This window comes from Perognathus longimembris, chromosome 2 (assembly GCF_023159225.1).
Source record: "Perognathus longimembris pacificus isolate PPM17 chromosome 2, ASM2315922v1, whole genome shotgun sequence".
NCBI classification, from domain to species: domain Eukaryota; kingdom Metazoa; phylum Chordata; class Mammalia; order Rodentia; family Heteromyidae; genus Perognathus; species Perognathus longimembris.
In genome coordinates, this window is record NC_063162.1 from 130,722,338 (window position 1) to 130,743,825 (window position 21,488).

General features: G+C 37.6%; 1 protein-coding gene and 1 long non-coding RNA gene across 7 annotated transcripts in view; one reads left to right on the forward strand and one right to left on the reverse strand.

Moving 5' to 3' along the window:
- The window catches only part of Cadps2 (calcium dependent secretion activator 2), a 418,215-nt gene that overhangs the window by 86,209 nt on the left and 310,518 nt on the right, over positions 1-21,488 (reverse strand). For 3 of the 6 annotated variants that reach the window (XM_048340137.1, XM_048340136.1, XM_048340142.1), the window contains exons 16-17: positions 21,042-21,165; positions 19,165-19,185 (exon numbers count right to left, since the gene is read on the reverse strand). In XM_048340137.1, coding sequence (XP_048196094.1) covers positions 19,165-19,185; positions 21,042-21,165 — 145 coding nt within the window. The other 3 variants (XM_048340139.1, XM_048340138.1, XM_048340140.1) reach the window with 2 other exon arrangements.
- Positions 3,801-4,030, forward strand: LOC125347079. The gene is made up of 2 exons (XR_007210096.1): positions 3,801-3,845; positions 3,901-4,030. It is a non-coding gene; the product is annotated as an uncharacterized LOC125347079 (long non-coding RNA).

Here is a 21,488-nt window from a genome sequence, read left to right on the forward strand (position 1 = left end):
TAAAGTATTTTATTATTCCTAGACGAAGTTCAATGAGAGGATGGAAACTTTGTACTTGAACATAATGGCCACTCTTAATACTTTTTAAAATATGGCATTTTTATCAAGCACAATATGTATGCTGTTGTATGCTTTTACCCATTTGACTACAGCAAGAAGTTTAATGCACTCCTTATTCAGAATCCTACCATATAACAAGGTTATCAATAGCTGCACTAAAAAAAATAAGATCAGGGTGAATGTTTGAGAATTCTTTTTAAGATTTTTTTTCCCCACTCTTTTTGAAACATTTCCACAGCATTACAGATGGTCTCTACATTCTTCAGGCTTCACACCAAATTGCTAGTTGTTGTAGTACATTTCAAATAGTGATATTTAAAACAAATATGCCAGAAGCATCAAGGTTTCTTGATGAATTTCGAATGCTTTGCTGTTGGCTATGATCCTTTTTCATTCTGGAACATTTTTAGTTTTTTTTTTAATGATAAAACTCCTTGGCTCCCTAAAGTAATTCCTTTTCTACATTTAAGAAGTGCTTCCACTAGGGGAAATGGAGGAAGATAGGAAGCTGTAAGACAGATGGACAGTTTTGCCTTGGTAGGTTCTGCTTCTGTTTTGTGACTCCTAAGAGAGGGCCCACTCCCAAGATATACTCCCTGATTGCTTCCTTTGCTGTCATTTCCTGTCAAGGTCCCTAATGACAGATGATCAGTGATGTTCATGTTGAAGGTCTCAAGAGGACATGGGAAGATCAGTAAGAGCACTTCTATTTTTAATCATATAGTATACTTTTTGAAAATGCTTCTGAGTATATCTTTTTGTTTCAAAATGTTTAATTAATAAGTAAAACTAGCATATTCCAAATAAGCATTATGATTTTATATACATAATTATCACAGTCAATTGGTGTGTGTGTGTGTGTGTGTGTGTGTGTGTGTGTGTGCATTGCTGATGAAAGGATTTGAACTTATGGCTTCATGGCTGGCACTCTACCACTTGAGCCATGCTTCTACTTCCACCTTTTCACTAGTTAACTGGAGTTAAGAGTCTTGATGATTTGTCTGCCCAGATGGCTTCAAACCACTATTCTCATATCTCACTATTCTGAATCACTAGGATTATAGGCATGAGCCACCAAAGTCCAAAATTTAAGTGTCCTCAACACTTCAAAATACACACACACACACACACACACACACACACACACACACACACACAACTTTATTTTTTAAAAGACTGGTTGTATCCATATTTTCAGTTAAACAAGAAACAGCGTTCAAGATGCTGTTAAACTGAAGGATTATGACAACAACCTCATCCCAGTATTGCTTTGTCTTCCATTTCTTGCGTTTAGGCCATAATGACCTGCTAGGCAAGAAAAAGTACTTCTTTCAAATGCATACAGATTTCCTGTTTGATTTTTTTCAGCTCCCTTCATTTTTCAGTTTTGAATTGGATCAATTACATGGTACATACAATGTAGGGCCTTAGCAACTGAGAATGTACAACAATGAACAAGATGGTATTTCTGACTTCAAAGAATTTGTGTGAATCTGTCTCTCTCTAACCAGATAATAAAGTCACATATGGCAACATAGTATCAATTTTGGGTTACTATGAGGAAGTTCTGAAATAACTTCTGAATAGACTGATTAGAGAGATCAATTAGAGTCTACAATAGAGATCCTACCTTGCAAAAAATAAGATCATAGATGCATAAACAGCAAGGATTTATGTCATTCTTGAATGGCTTATGTAGTTCCACAGAAGAAATAGTTTTAGTAGGTATGTGTTTTGAGTATAAACAACTAGTAGCAGCCCAATACCAAGTGTTCCACCTTTTCCCTCATGCAATGCAAAGAAAAACTCATGCTTCTGTTGTCTCATCCTCCCAACAGAAATAAGATGAATGAGATAAAAACATCCTAGTAATGAAGAGATAAATGAATTAAAAAATGTAGAACAAGTATGGGGGACTCTAGAGATAACTCAGGAAAATGGGGGAAAGTGAGAGGAAGAGGAGGTTTATGTAGAGAACAGAGTTAAAGGTAGGATTATAGTACTATATACACCTCTCACACTCTCTTATGAGCCTATTCATAATTTGTTCTGGCTAGAAAGATCAGTAAAGATTGTGTTAGCATACTCCTCCAAGTAAAAAGCCATCTGCCCATTTATATACACCAAAACCCTTGATGCCACATTTGCTGACTCAGGAAACTTTTTCTGCCTCCACCCCAACCCCCACAAGCTGTCGTAATTTGAATCTTAACTCTACTTTCAAGTCACTTGTTCTCTCTATTTACATAGTCCAGATGGATGACCCAGTTAGAAAAATCTATATATTTTTTAAAAGTTGAAATATCCTGGTAGAAGAGAGGCTCCAGCTCCAGACAAAGCAACCTTGTAGAAAGGGACATGCTGCCAGAAGCCAGGGCAGCGAGGCTCCAGGGAGTTATAATCCTGGCCAGATCTTAATACTCTTGGGCTTTTTCAGCCCAAGTGGGAAGGAAGGTGAGAAATCAGATACTTTCTTCCCCATTAAACAAAACAGCCCCTCCCCCATCCACCTGCCACTTCTTTGGAGTAGTGACTGGGTTCCCATGATTATAGAGGAACAGTATATAGCATGCTAGGAAGGCTACTTCTATAGCCTGAGGGAGAGGTGCTTCCTAAAACTCAACCCGGATCTATTTATGATAATACCTGGTACTAATCGCTAAAGAAAGACTAAGAGGCCTCACGGATCTCTCTGAAAGCTCAATGATTTCATGAAAGCTAAACACTTCTTTCTATGGATGCTGATATACAGTGCTTTCCATAGCATGGGGAATATTCCTAGTGAAGATCTGTGATACTGAACTGTAGCACGCATGGGGCCACTTGGAGGGTTTGCTAAAAGACACATTCCTTGGGTGTGGTCTCCAGAGTTGTGATTCAGTCTGGGTAAGGCCAGAGAATTTGCATTTCTAGTAGTTGGTCAGGTGATTATGCAGGTTGAGTGAATGCATTTGGAAATGAGAGTGCTTATGAGCAACACAGTTAAAAACAAAGAAGACCCTAGGAAATTGGATTTCCTTCATTGCTCGAAATTAAGCTACATATTAAGCATGTTATGTGTTTATGTTATGTAGTTTAAGTCAAAGGTGACTTTGCAGATTCCAGGAAGAGTTTATGTTTTTGTAAGATGACTAGTAGATAGGATGTTGCTGGTATTTGAACAAGTCTTTGTATGAATGAAAACAGTTTTAAGGTGGCCTGGTCTCTCTACAGCTGTTTAGAATCCATGAAGGTTCTAATGCCACACATGTTTGGGAACAAAAGGTTTGTAGCTTTGTGCTTTCATGCCTCCCAATGGGCCAGGCTCATTTAATGACCTTGTCATTTAAAGTTAAGTTTCAGTTAATATCTCCTTGGAATTACCCATGTTAATGATATAGTGCTTTGGAATAATTGTTCTGTGGTCACAGTCATATTAAACACTTCACCTAGGTTATTTCACACATCAATAAGTACATGTTTATGTCAATGGCCAACTGCAAAACAAAGGAGAATTAGGCAGTGGCTTTTGGCAGCTGGGCAAGATCTAAATTGAGCAATCTCCATAAAACCACACTAAGATGTGACCATGAGTGGGAATATAAAATGTCAGAAATACATGTGGGGTTAAAGTTAGTGACTCTGGCCAGGCAGGGTTGTACACGCCTGTAATCCCAGCACTCAGAAAGCCAAGGCAGCAAGATCACAAGCTTAAAGTCAGCATGGGCTACAATGGCTTAATCCTTTCCAAGAAAATAAAGAAAGGAATGTCTCACTCGGAGACCTTCTTTGTGGGGAATTTGAAGGTATACGTTCCTCTTAAGACCTTAAGATACGTTTTGGGGTGGTGAGAAGATGCAGTGAAGGCCCATACACAGAAATTAACATTTCTTTTTATCATTTGTTGTAAGCTTTTATATAGCTATACAATTTATAACAAAAAAGACTTCCTGATTTGAGCTTTGTGAAGTTGAGCTAGTGAAGTCTTTTTGAAAATTGATCCCTCTCTGACTTTGGAAAGCAGGAAGCCTAGGTTCGTATAGGGAAAACACTTCTCCATGATGCTGTTAGCTACAAAGACTCTGAAAAAAACAACAACTTCCTATTCTGAAAACTTAATCTGCTCTGGTTAGCTCTGGATATAAAAATAAAAATTGCCACATTAATCTTACAGACTGTCATGTCAATATTCAAATAAAGCTCAGCACACCTTTGATGTAATGCTGCCTTTTTTTTTTTGTCTTCTAATTGTATTTATCAAAAACATCCAGTCAATGCCATTTGCTGTAGTCATACATGAAAGGGCCCCATAATCTCCCCAAATGCACATCTGTGTCTCGCTCCCTATAACTCACTTTTCTGTAATAGAGGGGAACTTCTGCCTGTGAGCAATGGGAATGGAATGTAAGCGAGGCAAGCTGGGTGAGACTGAGGGGTGAAGATATGGTGCCAGCTCAGAGGCCAGTTGGAAGAAACATTTTTGTAAAAAAAAGTTTACTGGAGAAAGCAACTAGAATGCAAAAGGTTATCACTGGACTATTTCAGCAGCCTTAGTCAATAAGGAGTTTCTAAAAGGATTTTTCTTTTCTTTTTACTAAAAGGCACTCAGGGCCTTATATTTTGTCCACTACGTGAGCCATATTCCTCTTATTTATCTGTGGTCACCTACTTTTGCCTGGGCTTGGGCTTGACCATGATCCTCTTATCTAAGCTTCCCAAGTACCTGGGATTACAAGTGTGAGCCACTGTCCCTGGCCTGCGTGAAACGATCTTGATGTCTGAATATATTTGTTTCCTTTGATACAGGATCAAGGTGTTTTTTTAAATGACCTTAATAATAATTATTTGCTTCTAGTCGGTATATGTAAAAACTAGATGTAGAGAGTAGAACTGGTTTCAGTATCACCTTGAATATTCCTACAGGTTCTTCTTCTTCTTCTTCTTTTTTTTTTTTTTGCCAGTCCTGGGCCTTGGACTCAGGGCCTGAGCACTGTCCCTGGCTTCTTTTTGCTCAAGGATAGCACTCTGCCACTTGAGCCACAGCGCCACTTCTGGCCATTTTCTATATGTATACAAGGCAAGTGTTCTTGCCACTAGGCCATATTCCCAGCCCCTCCTACAGTTTTAATATCCCGGATCTATCAACCAGTGTGTGTGTGTGTGTGTGTGTGTGTGTGTGTATGTGTGTGTGTGTGTGTGTGTGTGTGTGTGTGTGTGTGTGTATCTGCATGTTGGGTGCTTGCACTGAGGCTTTATGTATATTCTAGACATGTCCTCTTTGAAATAATATATGTATGTGGTCAAGTAACTATATACATACAAAGAATACATATTGCTTTAAGGTAACACCAATTAGGTGTTTTTAATTTAGCATTTGGGGCTGAATGTCCATGTACAAATGAATAACCACCCCTAATATCCAAAACTATGCTACTGATAGAGGCTTAAAGCACGTGCAAACTCTGTTGAGGGAGCAATAGAAACCTGTCACTTTGCATTACTCTGATTTTGTACAATTGGAAAAGACCTCTCAATACATCTAAACTGCTCAGATTAGCAAGGTGCTGCTGGAGCCACGCTGCTATATGTCACTTGGTTTACCTGTTGACACATGTTAGTAAATAAACAAGAGGTCACCAATCTGTTGTTTTCCTGTTCGGGCTCTGGAGAATGACAAATTTTACAAAATTGCTCATGAAAGTAAGAAAGCTTGTTACTTCAAATCTGCATTTATCTGTGAAGTGCAGTCCAGAGAAAAGCAAAATTACAAACAAAACAAAATAAAACAAGCCACCCAACAGTAACAAATCCATGACACACTGTCAAGTGAGCTGAGTGCAATGACATGCTTTTTGAGACCTTTTAGGTAGCAGGTGTTGGACACTTATAATGAGATTTCCATGCATCTTCAGAGGAGGAAGGAAAGGATTGTAGGAAGTGCCTCTGAGTGTCACAGACCACAGCTGAGGGGATAATTCCTGGTAAGGAGTACTATGAAGGGGATGCTACACAAAATGTTTTGTTTTCTCATGAAGCACTTATACAGAGTTTTTTGTTTTTTTTAACTGAGGACAAGTATTCACCAGAGGAAAATTTTCTGAAGAATATTATTTATTTCAGATATTGGGAGAATTGCAGTACACTGAATTAAATTCTGATGTACTAGTTAATTCTTTTATTTTATTTCTGTCATACTGGGGTTAGCTCTTCCTTGCTAAGAAGGTGCTCTACCACTTGAGTCATGTCTCCAGCTCTCATCCATTTCTATAGAGGAAATGAAGGTACTTAAGTAGAAGATGCAATATCCAAATAGAAAGTTATTTCACTCCAGATATAAGACAGAGCTGGAAAAGTAAGAAGTGAGGGGGTAAAAATAAAAATTGAGTATAACTAAAGGAAAATGTTGAATTTACAGATTTTATCAGAGTGGAGTCCACCTGATTTTTATCCATTTTTAACCTTCCATCATCATCTCTCAGCATCCCATCTTTGTTTCCACTGGACTCAGTGCCACCGTTATTCCAAATGAAACACACCAGAGTCCCATGTACACAGCTCTGACCGTACATTCCCATTCTATGTGATCATGGACATTGCTAATCATTGTGCAACTTATCATAGTATCTGGTAAGAAGGCCTTTATTGCGTGTTTTTAGATTGTTTTTCTTCCCTCCTTTCCTTCCTAGTTTTCAAGATTCAAGGTTATATGTCATTCAGGCTGGCCTTGAATCATGATCACCCTAATTCTGTCTCTCAAGTACAGGGATTACAAATATACACCAATAAATCCAGTTCTTAACTTTAAAAAGTTTAAGACAATTCTTTAAGAAGAATTTGAGAATTTTGGTTAAAAACCCAGTAGATTAATTTGGGGAATGTTTATATCTTACAGTATGAAGTTATCATCAAGGTCACGGACTATATGTTACATTACTTTCTGTGACCTTTTAGATTCAGTTTTCTCTTTATAGATGTCTGTGAAATTTTGTATGCTCTGGGCAGTTCATTTCTAAATACCCAACCCTGGTAGTAACTGTGTCAGGATTTATTTTCTACCTAATTGATGGATGAGGAACAACAGTGGTTCTCAGAGGGTAGTTGATGAACCTCAAGGGGTCTCTAAAACCATTTGGGGATATGGAGGATCAAAACTGTAATCAAAATAATAGTAGTGTTCTTTTCACTTTGAACGCGGTTGACATTTACATTGAGGTTGTAAAAGCAATGGTAGGAGAGACTATTGTTGTCTGACCATGAATCAAAACTGTGTTGCTCAATTATAACTGGCATAGAATTCTTTAAGGCAATGCATTGAAAAAAAAGAAAATGTTAACACTAAATTGTCATTGGAGTACAGTTATTAAATTTATGATATTCTTACCCCTCTAAGAACAAATTTTAAAGCAATGTATGTGACAAAGTCAGAATATTTGATGATATGCTCTTGCATACTAAAACACAGTAATTGTTTCAAGGAAACATAGCTGTGTCACAGAATTAAGGGGGGAGCTGACTGCTCTCTCTTCTGCAGAACAAGTTTATGTTGAAAATAATGAAAGACAAAGTATGGTTATTTAAACTTGGCTATTTATTTTCTTGTGCCAGTCCTGGGGCTTGAACACAGGATGTTATTCTCTTGCTTGGCATTTTTGTTCAGAGCTAGCACTTTACCACTCAGCTCCACTTCCAGCTTTCTGGAGATAAACTGGACATAAAAGTCTCCAGAACTTTCCTGCCTGGGATAGCTTTGATTTGAATTATGGACCTTTGATCTTAGCTTCCTGAGTAGCTAGGATTATAGGAGATAGCCACCAGCGGTGACTCAGATTTAGATATTTGGTTGATATTTTCTGATAAGTGAATGATATAAACACATCACTTTAAGGGAAACAACAGACAGTATAACTGCCAGTGATATTATACCGTCCAAGTAAAAGTAGAAAAAACTTGTATTGGTTACAAGTTTGAGAACCTCCCAATAGCTTAAGACTTTTCTGATGAGATAAGGTTGCTTTTAAAAAGCATTTCATCACCAGGTGCTGGTGGCTCATGTCTGTAATCCTAGCTGGGTGCCAGTAGTTCATGCCTGTAATCCTAGCTACTCAGGAGGCTGAGATTTGAGGATCAAGATTCAAAACCAGCCTGGGCAGGAAAAGTCCATAAGACTCTTAATCTCCAAATAATCCCCAGAAAACTAGAAATGATGCTGTGGCTCAAAGTGGTAGAGTGCTAGCCTTGAACAGAAAACCTCAGGGACAGTGCTCAGGCCCTGAGTTCACACCCCATGACCCACAAACAAAAACAAACAAACAAACAACAACAAAAAATGCTATACCTTCCAGGCCCCAGTGGTCCCAATAAATAATTCTCCCAGCTGGGAACTCAGATCATTGTAGATGCTAGTGAGACATTCTCTCACTGAACTCCATCCACAAGCTTTTTTCCAAAATTTCATTTTGAGATAAATCCCCCCCTCATATACAACAAATCTATTAGCATCTTTAGCATTGCCTCCAAAATACCTCAGAGACTAATTTAAGGAAGGAATTATTTATGTCAGCTCACATTTTCAAAAATTTCTATCCAATATGGTGGGAAGAGTATGGTGGAGTAGAGTAGTTCACCTCATGGAAGTCAGAAGGCAGAGAATGAAACACATAGTGGCCAAGGATAAGGATAAGAAATACACAAGGCTTTACCCAAAGTGAAGATATTTCTTCTAGCTACACTTTATCTCCTAAACTTCCCAGAGCCTCCCCAAATAATGCCATAGACTGGGAACCACACAGTTAATAAAAGAGCCTGCAAGGGAAGTTAATGTCATAACACCAATCAAATTAACACATTGCAATGGATGGCATGCAGAAGCACTAGGGGAATTCAGCTGTCTTCCATGAACACAGGCATTGCAGAGATAGCAAAGAGGTAAAATGATGTCATGCAATCTGTCACTAAATATTTATTTTGTAAAATGTTTTTCCGTAAAATGTTTTACTAGTGTTCACAGCTTTTATATACTGATGAGTAAATATTTTATAAAATGTCTGTTTTATTTTTATCATAGCAAATTTTGGTAGGTGTAATCCATATAGTCTAAAGCTCTTTCAGACCTGCATTAATTTTGTAGTTGTGAGACTTAACTGCTTGACAACTACTTATATAGTGAAAGACTACTGATTTTAGTCCGTTAACTCTATATCAATTGTTAAATTCTCCTATCAGTTCTACTAAGTCCTATCTTTTAGGTCTTGATAAATTTTCTGGGGAGATGACATTTCATTTGTGAACATATTATCTACTTTCTGGGGTTTTTCTTTTTTTTTTTTTTTGGTCAGTCTTGGGGATTGAACACTGGGCCTGGGCGCTGTCCCTGCGCTCTTCAGCTCAAGGCTAGCACTCTACCACTTGAGCTACACCACTTCTGATTTTCTGGTGGTTAATTGGAGATAAGAGTCTCACAGACTTTCCTGCTTGGGCTGGCTTTGAACCACGATCCTCAGATTTCAGCCTCCTGTGTAGCTAGGATTACAGGCATGAGCCACCAGAGCCCAGCTTCTTTTCAGTTTTTTTTTTAATTCACTTTATTTATTCCAAAAGTTTGTCCAAGATTCTGAGAATTAGGATAGTGCACATATTTGTTTTGAATCTAAGCGAAAAGCCTCTACACTTTCTCCCCTGAATAAAACATCCAGGGCTGTGCATGTAGCACAAAGCCCTGGGTTTGAGTCCCCAGAAAATTTTAAAGAATATTTTATTTTTAATATGTGGATTTTAGCATAATTTTAAGTGTATGTGAGTATTAACCTATTCCTCACGAATTTTCTTTGAGTTTGGTTAGTTTTCTTATGTTAAACCACTCTTTTCTATCTGGGACCAGATCCTTTGATTGTGGTATATTATTTTCTAAATGCATTATTGGTTATTGTAAACCAGTGTGATATCTAGGAAATTTTCATCTCTTTAATAAAATAGACCTATGATAATTCTCTTGTTCTATTATCTATTTATCAGGCTTGAGGATGAAGATGATATTCATCTTGAATGAAATGAAATGAATGAGACAGTTTTGAGTTCTTTCCCATTTTGTGCAATTATTTTGAATAGAAATTATGTATCTTAAAAGTTTAGTAGAACTCACCTCGCAAACTAATGCTTTGGAGAGAGCTGATTGATGAATATTTCAGTTTTTTAAAACTTACTGAGCCATTTGAATTTGTTTCTTGTGTTGGTTTTAACTCACATATAATGCTTTCACACATGTCAATTTCAACTAGAATTTAATTTTTATATTTGCTTACAACATCCCTCCATTATTTTCAATGTCCCTTGTGTCTGCAGTTACTTTCCTTTTTTATACACATTATTTTTAATCTCTTCAGTTACTGGAAATCTTAGCTATTCTTTTCTGCATAAATTTTGCTTTCTTTGTATGTTCTTCAAATTCTCATTGATTGCTACCTTCACTCTTATTTCCCATATCCTGAAAATTTTTCAGCTATATTCATCCTGTTCCTCATCTTTCTTACACAAATATTATTTCCATATCCAATTACTTCACCAGTTTTGCTCCTGTATCAAATTTCTAAAATCTTCCTTATTCCCTTGAGATACTGAGCTCAATTTGAATACTTGCTTCATCTATTCTACTGATACAGGGTACTTTACTTAATGTCTTTTAAAATATATTCTTCAGTAGTCTGGGTATTGTAGTATTTAAGAGCTCAAGTCGTTTAGAGTTGTTGAGAATGGGACCATGGGGTGGTCCCAGTCATGACCTTTGCTGGAGTCTACGGAGCAGAGAGCTTAAACATTAGGACAGTGTCAATGAATACAGAGCCATATACTGATTATTGCTATTGTGGCTATCAACCACTACACAACTGCTAAGGGCAGAGAATCACCTTTAATATGCTATATCCACAGCAGCAGTACCTGGACACAATCTCCTTGGGTTGAAATCCACTTAGCTTGGGGATTTGGATGGTAGAGAGGCGATTCCCTCAGCCCATTCTTATTTTCATCAACCTCTCACTGCAATAGGTGCATCTTAATATTATTTCCCGATACTGGAAATCTGGCCTAGTGCCACCAATTTTAATGGCATTAATCAATGCTATTAATTGTCTAAGCCAATGCAAGGGATAGAAAAGAACAGAATGTACCTGAGGATTTTTTTTCTGTTTTTTTTTTCTTCTCTCTCTCTCTCCCCACCCCCCACCCCTGCCCCTTAGTGCAGATTGAACTCAGGTCTTGTACATTCTAGGAAGGCTGCCACTGAGCTCCATGAGGAAAAAATTTTAAAGTTTCTCTCCCTCCCATTCCATCTTCTTCTATCTAGAGTAGTCTAACTCATAGACCAGGTAGATTGGCAAGATTACACATAAGAAATATGACATGGGAAATGAAGTTGAAGAAAATAAAGGGGAGGGTATATGCTCATTAGAGGGCAGCTAAAGGGAGATGCAAAACTCAAGATAAGCATGGTTTTAGGGTAATACCATGTTTACAGATGAAAGGGAAAGATCTAGAAAGAAGATTGAAGTATATGCACAGAGGAAGAGCTTCATAATGGAGTGAAATCCATCTAGAAAGAAATTGGGAGAACTGGGATCAACATTCAAGGAAAGTAAGTTGGTTTTGAAAACTAAACCTTCTCCTCCTTTGGTCTGGGCCACTGGAGAGAGGGGAAGGTAGCAAAAGAGCTAGAAAACTGAAGACTACCATAATCTAAGTTTGACAGGAGAAACTGTGCTCAAATATCCTAGCATATGTGTCGTTTCAATAAATGTAACACCAAGTTCCTAACTTAGAGAGGGACTATTGTTTGATATCCAACCCAGTTTTTGATTTTTTTTTATCAGAGATTAGCTATGACCAACATGGATGGAGACTGGCCTTATCTGTCACAATCCATACTGTACAATGAATAATTACAATTATGTTAGTAAAGAAAGGGCAGGATGGATGACTCATGAAGAGAGGTGGTAGAACAAGGACAAGTATTACTTGCTGAGGTCACAAAACACCTCCACAGAGGCATGACAGATGAGTCAGTGCCAGAGAGATTCATGCCATTATGAGGGGTGGAATGCCAAAAGCAGAGGCAGCATGAAGTGCTTTCAACAGTTGGAAGTGGAAAATCACACATCATTGCTTTCTTCAAGTAGGAAGGATGTGAAAGAAATGTTCATACAGAGGCAATTTTGGAGCAGAGAGATGCAAAGGTTCTCACGCACCTCCACAGTGTGTCTGGGGTTGACAGTGCCCTAATTCTTTCCCTCTGATCCCTACAGCTCTGGATAATTCATGGGACAGAACTCTTTGATGGGGCAGCAAGTGTTGTTATTGTGTTGTTTTGGGTATAGAAGGATGCTCCTCCTGTCCTCATCTGCCTTCTCAGATACTTGGCTAGTTATTCAAGAATGCAAGAGCAACTGGGCCACCTCACAGCTCAGAGAGTTCCCTGCAACAACAACAACAAAAAATGAAGGCACTGAGAATCTAAAGGCTCTGTGAGCAATGATGTCTTCATTTGCGATTTCTAGTTACTCATGTCTGCAGTCCTGGCTTATTGGGTCTCCGCAAGCATCTTCTGGTATGTAAGACTTAATCTGTGGTGAACACAAAGTAAACATTATAGTGTTATTTTCTCATAAGGTTAGGGAGTGGGTAGGAGAAAAGTTGAGGTGAAATAAACATAGCAGTCCTTATTCATTCCACATCAAATATGGTAGTGGCCAAAGTGAGTCAATATTATTTGTATAATACTGAAAATGAAATATATTCTTGATACTTTCTTGCATGTACACTGCATAAGAAAGGGCCAATCATGGGGCCAGGAAGTAGTATTAAATAAAGATGCTTAATCCGTTATATTGATAAATAATAGCTCATATGTAGAACTTCAATTGCACCTTATTAGATAATGGAATCAAAGTAATTTATGACTCTCATGTAAAAATTATCCTGTTAGGTAATTTCAATATTCCATCCACCACAAAATATCCAGCTTTTAAATATAATGTAAAAGTAAATTACAGTATTGTCCTTTATCTAGCTGATCATAAATAGTAAGTCATTGCAGCTCGTGCATAAAAATATGGCTTTAATGGACAAAAAGCTCTCAAAGACTTACATGATATTCTCAAAAGAGAGTAATTCTTCATATTTTAGAATCAGAAACTCACTTACTGACCTTTCCTCTAACCAGCAAACACACTAGAAATTGTCCAATGTCCCTCTGTCTCTGACACATCTTCCAGAAAGACAGATAGAAATTCTTTAATAACATATCGGTTTCTTTTGGGTGAAATTTAGTTTCCTGTAATATACAAATCATTTTTTTTGCAAAGTGCTGTCAAATGCTTAAGGGGTGCAGGATTAGGGACTTATTTACATTTTAGAACTCTTAGTTCGTGGTGACATCAAATACTCAAAAAATTTAAATCAAATTTGTAAGTGAACACATCAAACTTTGATGAGAGAAAACGGTTATGTTATCTGAGAAGCATTACTAAGAAGTCATTAACTGCAGAGGCAAGCCTTCATATTTATTTATTTTTATCATGATCACTTGACAATGTCATGCTAAATTAAAATGCCACCCAGATAGCACACACATCCTAATGACGTCAGGACTGCCACAGTGGAAGTTCTCAAAGAAAGTAAGCACCCCAGTCCCCAGGGAAAGCTTCTCCATCCTATTCAACCGATACTCTGAAAATGAGTGCACTGGGACTTGGTACTGGGAACCTGGCAACCAGACAGCTGAGAATGATCCTCAGTGCACGAAGACTCTCCTGCCCCAACCACACTACCCTTTGTTCAGTGCACCTCACATATTTAGAATCACAGGGAACCTGTGTACCAAGTCAAAGCCAGCCAGAAGGAGCCCTTTCTGCTTCTTGATGTGAATCATATTGACACACAGCTTCTAGGAGGTCCCACAGAACGTTGTTGAGAGTATTACTGCTGTTTTTGACTGTTAAGAAGTGCTTTGGACTAAATAACAAATTGAACTAAGCATGGTGGCTCACACCTGTAACTCAGAAGGGGGAGAAAGAAAGGCCAGCAGTTCCATCCGCCACAAAAAGGTAGCAAGACGGCATTTCAATTAAACAAACAAACAAATTGGGCATGGTGGGGTGCCTGTGATCTCAGCCACAAGGGAATCATAAGTAGGAAGATCATATCTGAAAAATCACCTAAAAGCAAAAAGGAAAGTTGTGGTTCAAGTGTAAAGCTGAGATAAAACCCAGTAATATTTCTATATACCTGTGTGTGTATTACCCTAGTAATGTCTATTTAGAGAGACATTATAGAGTATATCTCTCTCTATATACATATATGTGATATGATATGTATATGTGTGTATGTCTCTCTCTATTCTATATATCTATATATCTATATCTATATCTATATTTATATCTATATCTATCGGAGTGTCAGTGGCTCACACCTGTAATCCTTACTATTCAGGAGGCTGAGATTTGAGGACCATGGTTGAAGTAGTCCAGTCAGAAAGTCAGTGAGAGTGTTATCTCTAATTAACCACCAAAAACCCCAGAAATAGAGCTGTGGCTCAGATAACAAAGTGTGGGAGTTGAGCAAATGAAATCACAGCGACAGTATCCTGGTCCTGAGTTTAAGCCTTGGCACCAAAATAAAGCAAAAGAAACTCCAAAGAATGAGAAAAATAAAGTTTCAGTGTTATTTTGAACTTTAATGACATTTCTTACTTAGTTCTCAAAAAGCCAGTTCAATCAAATAATATTTTGTAACCCCCAAATTAAAGAAAACAATTGCTTTTCAGAAATTTCAAGTCCTAAAAATGAGCTAATAGCAAATAGTTACCAAGAAACAAAGAAAATATTTAAGAAAGGTGACTTGTTTCCTCCATTACTAATGTTTAAAATCCCTTGATTCTGCACATTTGTGCTGGTGATGAAGAATGGAAAGACCGGAAGATAAGAATTGAAGAGCACATGAGAACATGTGAGCACACACTGGATACTAAAACAACCACAAGAGGCTGGATAACTTAGTGCTTAATATAACTGTATCTGTATCTATATCTGTATCTCTGATTTCTCTGTACAGAATTAGTGTCTGTGCTTATCCTACCTGTAATTAGGGCCAGGAACTCTGGTTGATTTTTCCAATCTGGTGCTGTGTTTATGCCTATATTTTAATTATCCAGTGGTTGGTTTAAAAGTTGCTTACCAGTTTACAGATGGTCCTTTCCGTCATTTATGACCTCATAAATATGCCAGATACTCATTTGTTTATTTAATATATATTTACCTAGTACCAAATATGCACTTTTCTCAGCACTGTGGATGCAGCAATCATTAAAGTGCCAAATCTATATTTTCCTAATTGAGCTAGCATTCTAGGATGACAACAGAATGGAGGAACTATGCTGTTCATCTGGGTTAAGAGGGAAGTTGCAAATTTTAATCATTTTCAGCTCTTGACATTATGAGACCTACAATGAAAATGAAATGAGTTCAAGAGCTAATGAAATGAATTAAAATGAAATGACATCAAGGGCAAATTTTCAAGATAGTGAAAGACAGAGGCTGGAAGTAGATACACCAAAGGATAGTTGAGTTCTAATCTCCTACTTACTAGCTATGTGACTATATACAGGTTGTATACCCACTTGTATTTTTGTTTTAATGAATCATGGTAATAATAACTTAAAATGATACAACGAAAAATGAGCTGATTCATAAACTGCTTAGAATGGTTCTGGCCATAATATTTATTAATAGCTACCAATATTTTTGGAAACATCTGTATAAATATCAACCCTTGGCTTTGACTGACATTACAGTCTTGGAAGTACAACTACAGGGAGAGAATAGGGAGAACTCTGGCGTCTGAGAGCCACTGTGTGAATCTCAGGCCTGCTGAGTTTTCATGCACAACCATGTGCAAGTTCCCCCCCCCCCCCCCCCGAGGTCTTTCTTAGCTACACCTCTGTACAACATCTACTTAGTGAGGTTGCTTAAAGAACAAATAGAGTAAGGTCATCCGAAAACCTCTGTGATATACTGGTTGATAGAAGACAAAATCAAAATTAATTTGGGGCTGAATCTTGTTCTTTTAAAGGTAGGAAAATAGCTCAGAAGTCTATTGAAAAAACAATCATCAAACATTTGAGCTCTTAAACATATACTTGGATAGTCTCATTTTTACCCATGTTTAAAAGCAGCCCTTAACAAGGATAGTCACTTGGTAGTCCTGTTGAGTTAACCAACTACTGAATGCAACCGAAAGGATACATTTCTTTTTTTTTTTTTTTTTTTTTGGCCAGTCCTGGGCCTTGGACTCAGGGCCTGAGCACTGTCCCTGGCTTCTTCCCGCTCAAGGCTAGCACTCCGCCACTTGAGCCACAGCGCCGCTTCTGGCCGTTTTCTGTATATGTGGTGCTGGGGAATCGAACCTAGGGCCTCGTGTATCCGAGGCAGGCACTCTTGCCACTAGGCTATATCCCCAGCCCGATACATTTCTTAAAAACTTAAAAGGTTACTTTGGAGCATTCTTCCCCTGAGACAAGCATTTCCTTAATCTATTCCTCTATATGCACTTAATTTTAATACGAGTCTTTTCTTCCAGTTGCTAACTTGTGAGTGTTTAAGAGGGACGCTAAGTAGGAGTGTGAGGAAGACTTTTAGCCAGGGAGAGCAAAGTTAGTGGGGAGAGCTTTCCTCTTCTCGCCTCTCTTTGGCTGAATGGGGCAACTCTACAGGCGCCTCTGCCTAAACAAGGCTCATGGTGACCCATGCCTATATCACAGGGGAAGAGCAGAACTCCAAAGGCAGGGGACCAGGTGAGTTTATACTCCCAGATGGCTTGTTTATTTACTCTTTTAATAGCCCCCAAAGCTGCACAATTTCCTGGACTTCTTGTTTGTATACAAGGATAATAGAGGTGTATTTTCACAGCAGCAATATTTTGAGATATAAAATGCCCCAAACAGATGGTGAAAAAGTTTCACACGTATAAGATTGATCCTACTGCAATGGGATGTCTAAGATCAGATGAGTCTCTTTCTAGTTATTTTAAAGTGTAAGCAATCATTGTAAGATTATTTTCTTTCCCCTTTTCATGCTCTGAATATTTGGTCCTGAGTAGAAATGGTACTGTCTGCCAAACACAAAAACAACCCAAGCAATTTTGTCTCTAACACTGCATGCAAATAGGACTCAAATGAAGAAACTAGGACTAGGAAGGTTCATCACTTGTCTCCTGCTCTGTTGTTTTCAGAAGGCACTAACTAACCTCTGGCCTCCTTCCAAAGTTAGGAGCCCTGTCTATGTCAGCAGACCCAGTGCTGGCTGTGAGGACACAGCCATTAGGGACCATGACTACAAGGGGCTGAGGAGGTAGGCTGAGGAGGCACCAGAAAAAGAAAATAGCACACAGAATTACAGTAGCTACAGCTGTGATAAGAGAGAAGCAATGAAGACCTGTACAATTCCAGAGTTCCATCAAAAACTTATTTTCTGGCAATTTCCTGAAAGTAATTTCATATCCTCTACTTAGTCATATCATTAACAACCTTCACAGTTATGAACTGCCTATTTTTATTTGATAGCAAGTAGGCTTTTTTTTTTTTTTTACTCTCATGTTATTTTACAAGAGTGATAAAGGAATATGGTCTTGTCGTTATGAGAGCCCTTCACATATTGGCAAGCACTTCCAAATAAGATTAGTGCCCATACTTAAAACATAATGCACAACATTGATATAGCCTCCAGTTTCTTGCTTTTCAATTCATATAAAATATCGCTGAACTTTCAGAGATAAAAGGCTTGCATTTTCCCACAAAACATTAGTAACAGTTCTGAAAAAGTCTAAGCATTTCAGTATTCTAGTGGAAACCATCTAACAGGTATTCTGAATAGGAGAAGCTTTTTACTATTATCAAGATAGCATACAGAAAATACAAACAAATTCAACAAGAAAAGGCACTTTAGAGAATGGAAGAAGTTGTATGCGAACCATCCATCTCACAAAGGGTTAATAGCTGAACAATATAATGAACTCATACAATTCAATGGAAAAATAACTCCATGTAAACGGGTAAAGGAACTGAATTGGACATCTCTTAAACAAAGATATACAGATGGCTAAAAGTTTTCTAGCATATATAGAGCATGCTAGGCATCACTAATCTTCAAGGAAATGCAAATTAAAATAAAAATGAAGTATCACCTCACAATGGTTAGGATGCCTAGTCCTAAAAACAATTCTCTCAAAACATATCAAGTGTTCAGTAAAGAGGTGAAGAAAAGAGAACTTTTGTTACTTTTGGTAGGAATGTAAATTGGAAAGACATTGTGGAAAACAGTATGGGGATTCTTGAAAAAAAACCACCAACAACAGGATTTTTCAAGATCAATTCTGGCATATAACCAAAGGAAATCAGAATCTCTGAGAGATACATGCACTTCCATGTTCAAGGTAGCATTATTTACAATAACGAAAAAATAAAAACAACTTAAATGCCCACAGATGGACAAACAGATATGGAAACTGGCATATTCAAACAATGAAATATTATTTTGCTTTTGGAAAAGAAGAAAGTTCTGCTATTTGTGACATGAATGAACCCAGAAGACATTGTTTTATATAAAATAAATCAGACACAGTAGTTTAGATACCTCATGACACCATTCACATGAGCAATATAATACAGATAGACTAATTCAGATAAATAGACTAATTGCTAGGCTAAGGGGAAAACAGACAGATATTAATCATAGGTTACAGACCTTTAGGAGTCCTATAGACCTAAAATGTAGCAGTGCACCCACTGTATGCTTAAAACTTGCTAGAAAATATTTTATATTAAGTGTTTTATTTCAGCACATAATAAGAACTAATAACTATCATTATCAATAATGGAAAAAGGAAGCTTTGGAGCTGGTAGTCTTACTTCACAGATTCTAGTGATGATTTCATGGCTACTCATTTATTTCTCTATATGTAAAGTTATATATGGTAAGTCCATGCAGATTTTTTAATTTCGATTATATCTCAATAAAATAGCTTTTAAAAAGTCACAGCACCACATTAGAAATCATGGCATGTGCATGCAGACATGCTAATTACCTGTTTCCTTTTCTGCTGGGCCTAAAACATAAGAAAAGAGAGTTTAGGAGAAAAACAATGTCTACCATGTTGCTCATGCAACAGGCCAGGCAGGCAAAGAAAGTTAGGCCACTCTCCAATTTCTAGCTTGAATTTGACTGGATCTTGGTCTGATCCCGAATATAAAATATAAGCACTTTCAAAACTAAGAAGAAAGATAATATATAGTGACCATGCATAGAAGTGTTTCCTCAGCGATAAGCAATTATTTTGTAATTTTGAGTTGAGACTGCTGGAAAGTTCTTCCAGAGTCAATTGCTAGGATCCATTCTTGGGAATATTGGCACACTAGAGATAAAAGAGTGGATCCCCTAGTCACTCCCCATTTGGTTCTATGAGAGCAGGCTTAATTTTATATTTCCAAATAAAATAGATTTCCTTATTCATTTAAAAATGGACTCTGTATAAAATAAAGAGATACAGGTAAATCTACAGCCTACCTTCTCAGTATTCTTGTACATAAGAGCAAAAATAAAAATAGCTAAGCCAGTTAAGAATAAAAGGATCCTTGCTGTGTTTTTAACCGAGTATGTAACATCTGCACATTAAACTTTTTTCCTCTCTAAAAGGCTTCAACATGTCCGTTCTGTCCATCTGTGTCCAGAACTGTCAGTACTCCCAAAACATGAAACAGAATTTGAATGAGTATTCAAAAACTGAAAACCAAAGTGTTTATCTTCTACTTTCCTCAAATGATCTAATGTTCATTGCTTTTGCTTTAACACAACGTGATATCATAATTAATGATGTTAAACTGGTAACTAAGGAGGCTTCATGTTGTTACTCTCGTGATATAATATTGGTTGCTATAGTGATGAGATGGCTTTTTTGTTAATCACTCAGGAGGATGGTTATCACATGCTTGTTAAAGTGCTTGACCAGATCTGGTGAGGAAAAAAAAGGGAATGATAGCCCAACCAATTATAATCAGTGGTTTGCACTGGGTAAATTTTTATGAACACTACCCGAATATCAACTACTTCATAAATATATAATTCATTAAACACAGTTTTGCATTGGTTACTAACATGTTTCTTGAAGATGACTTGCTTCGTATTTTTAGATATAAGCACTGAACATTAATTGCAAACTCCCCCCGCCCCCTTCAGTAATGCGACTTGCATTATGTAAGCCAGTTTTGTGGTAATTTGAGTCAAGAATTTGAAGGCTTTTCTATTGCTTAAAAAAATTCAACCCAAAGACTGATGCATAAAAGCTGATTTTGCAGCTTTGCTTTAAATTCCAGTCTACTTATCTCAATGCATTTTAAATATCAGTATCCTTAATGAATAAAATGTGAAGAAAGGGAAAAAAGTGCACAGTCCTCTCAAGAGATCTAATCTTTCCAATGCATCAATATACTACAAGCAATTAAAAGCTGCAGGAAGTTCTGTGGGTTTGTGAGCCCTTACAATAATCAACAAGTTTCTTCCTTCTCTGAGTGGCAGTGCAGAGCAGAAAATAAAATTACAGAATGCTATCCTGATACTGATCAGGAAAGAGTTCATAGTCTATAGTTTAAATGTTAGAAATACTTACAGTAATGTCAAAAATACAACCCATGAAAACACCTTTTGGTTTCTTGAAAACTCAAAATAAGAACAAAGGACAACTTAAGCACGAATCCTGGGTCTTTCATTCAAGCAGAGTCCCAGGAGGCATATTAAAGCAATGAATAGGAAAAAGCTCTTCAGTTCACCAGCTGAGATTTTAATGAGACATTTCCCTTTGCCATGGCACAGGATTGTTCAGGAAAGGAGAGGCCTTCTCATAGAAAATTCAGTTAATAGGCATTGTTGGCGCTCACGGCCACTTCGGCAATTGCTCACTGCACTGACCTTCTATTTTGGCATATTCTGTGAGTCTAGTGTAATTGATCAAGGCAGCTTTCTCGAGACATTTTCTGACCACTTTTTTCACCTCTTCTGCTGGTATGGGAGTGGCAATATCTTTCATTAAAACCTACCGAGAGAGAGAAGGAGGAGAGGGGCGGGGAGAGACAGACACACAGAGAGAAGATAGATGTTGCATAAAATAAATACTAATAACAAATTATATGAATTGGCTTAGGCCAGATTAATACTAAGAATAGGGATGGGGGGGCGCAGTAACTCGCGGATGGGGGGGGTGAGTAATGGTGTTTTACAAGTGGGAACCTAATCCTGCTATCTTGGCTCCTCCTGTCTAAGCCTCATTTGTGCACATCAAACCCTCCTGTAGGCCAGGCTACTATTCAGTGTGACTGTCACTTTTTCTCCAGGGATTCAGGACACCATTAGAGCAGC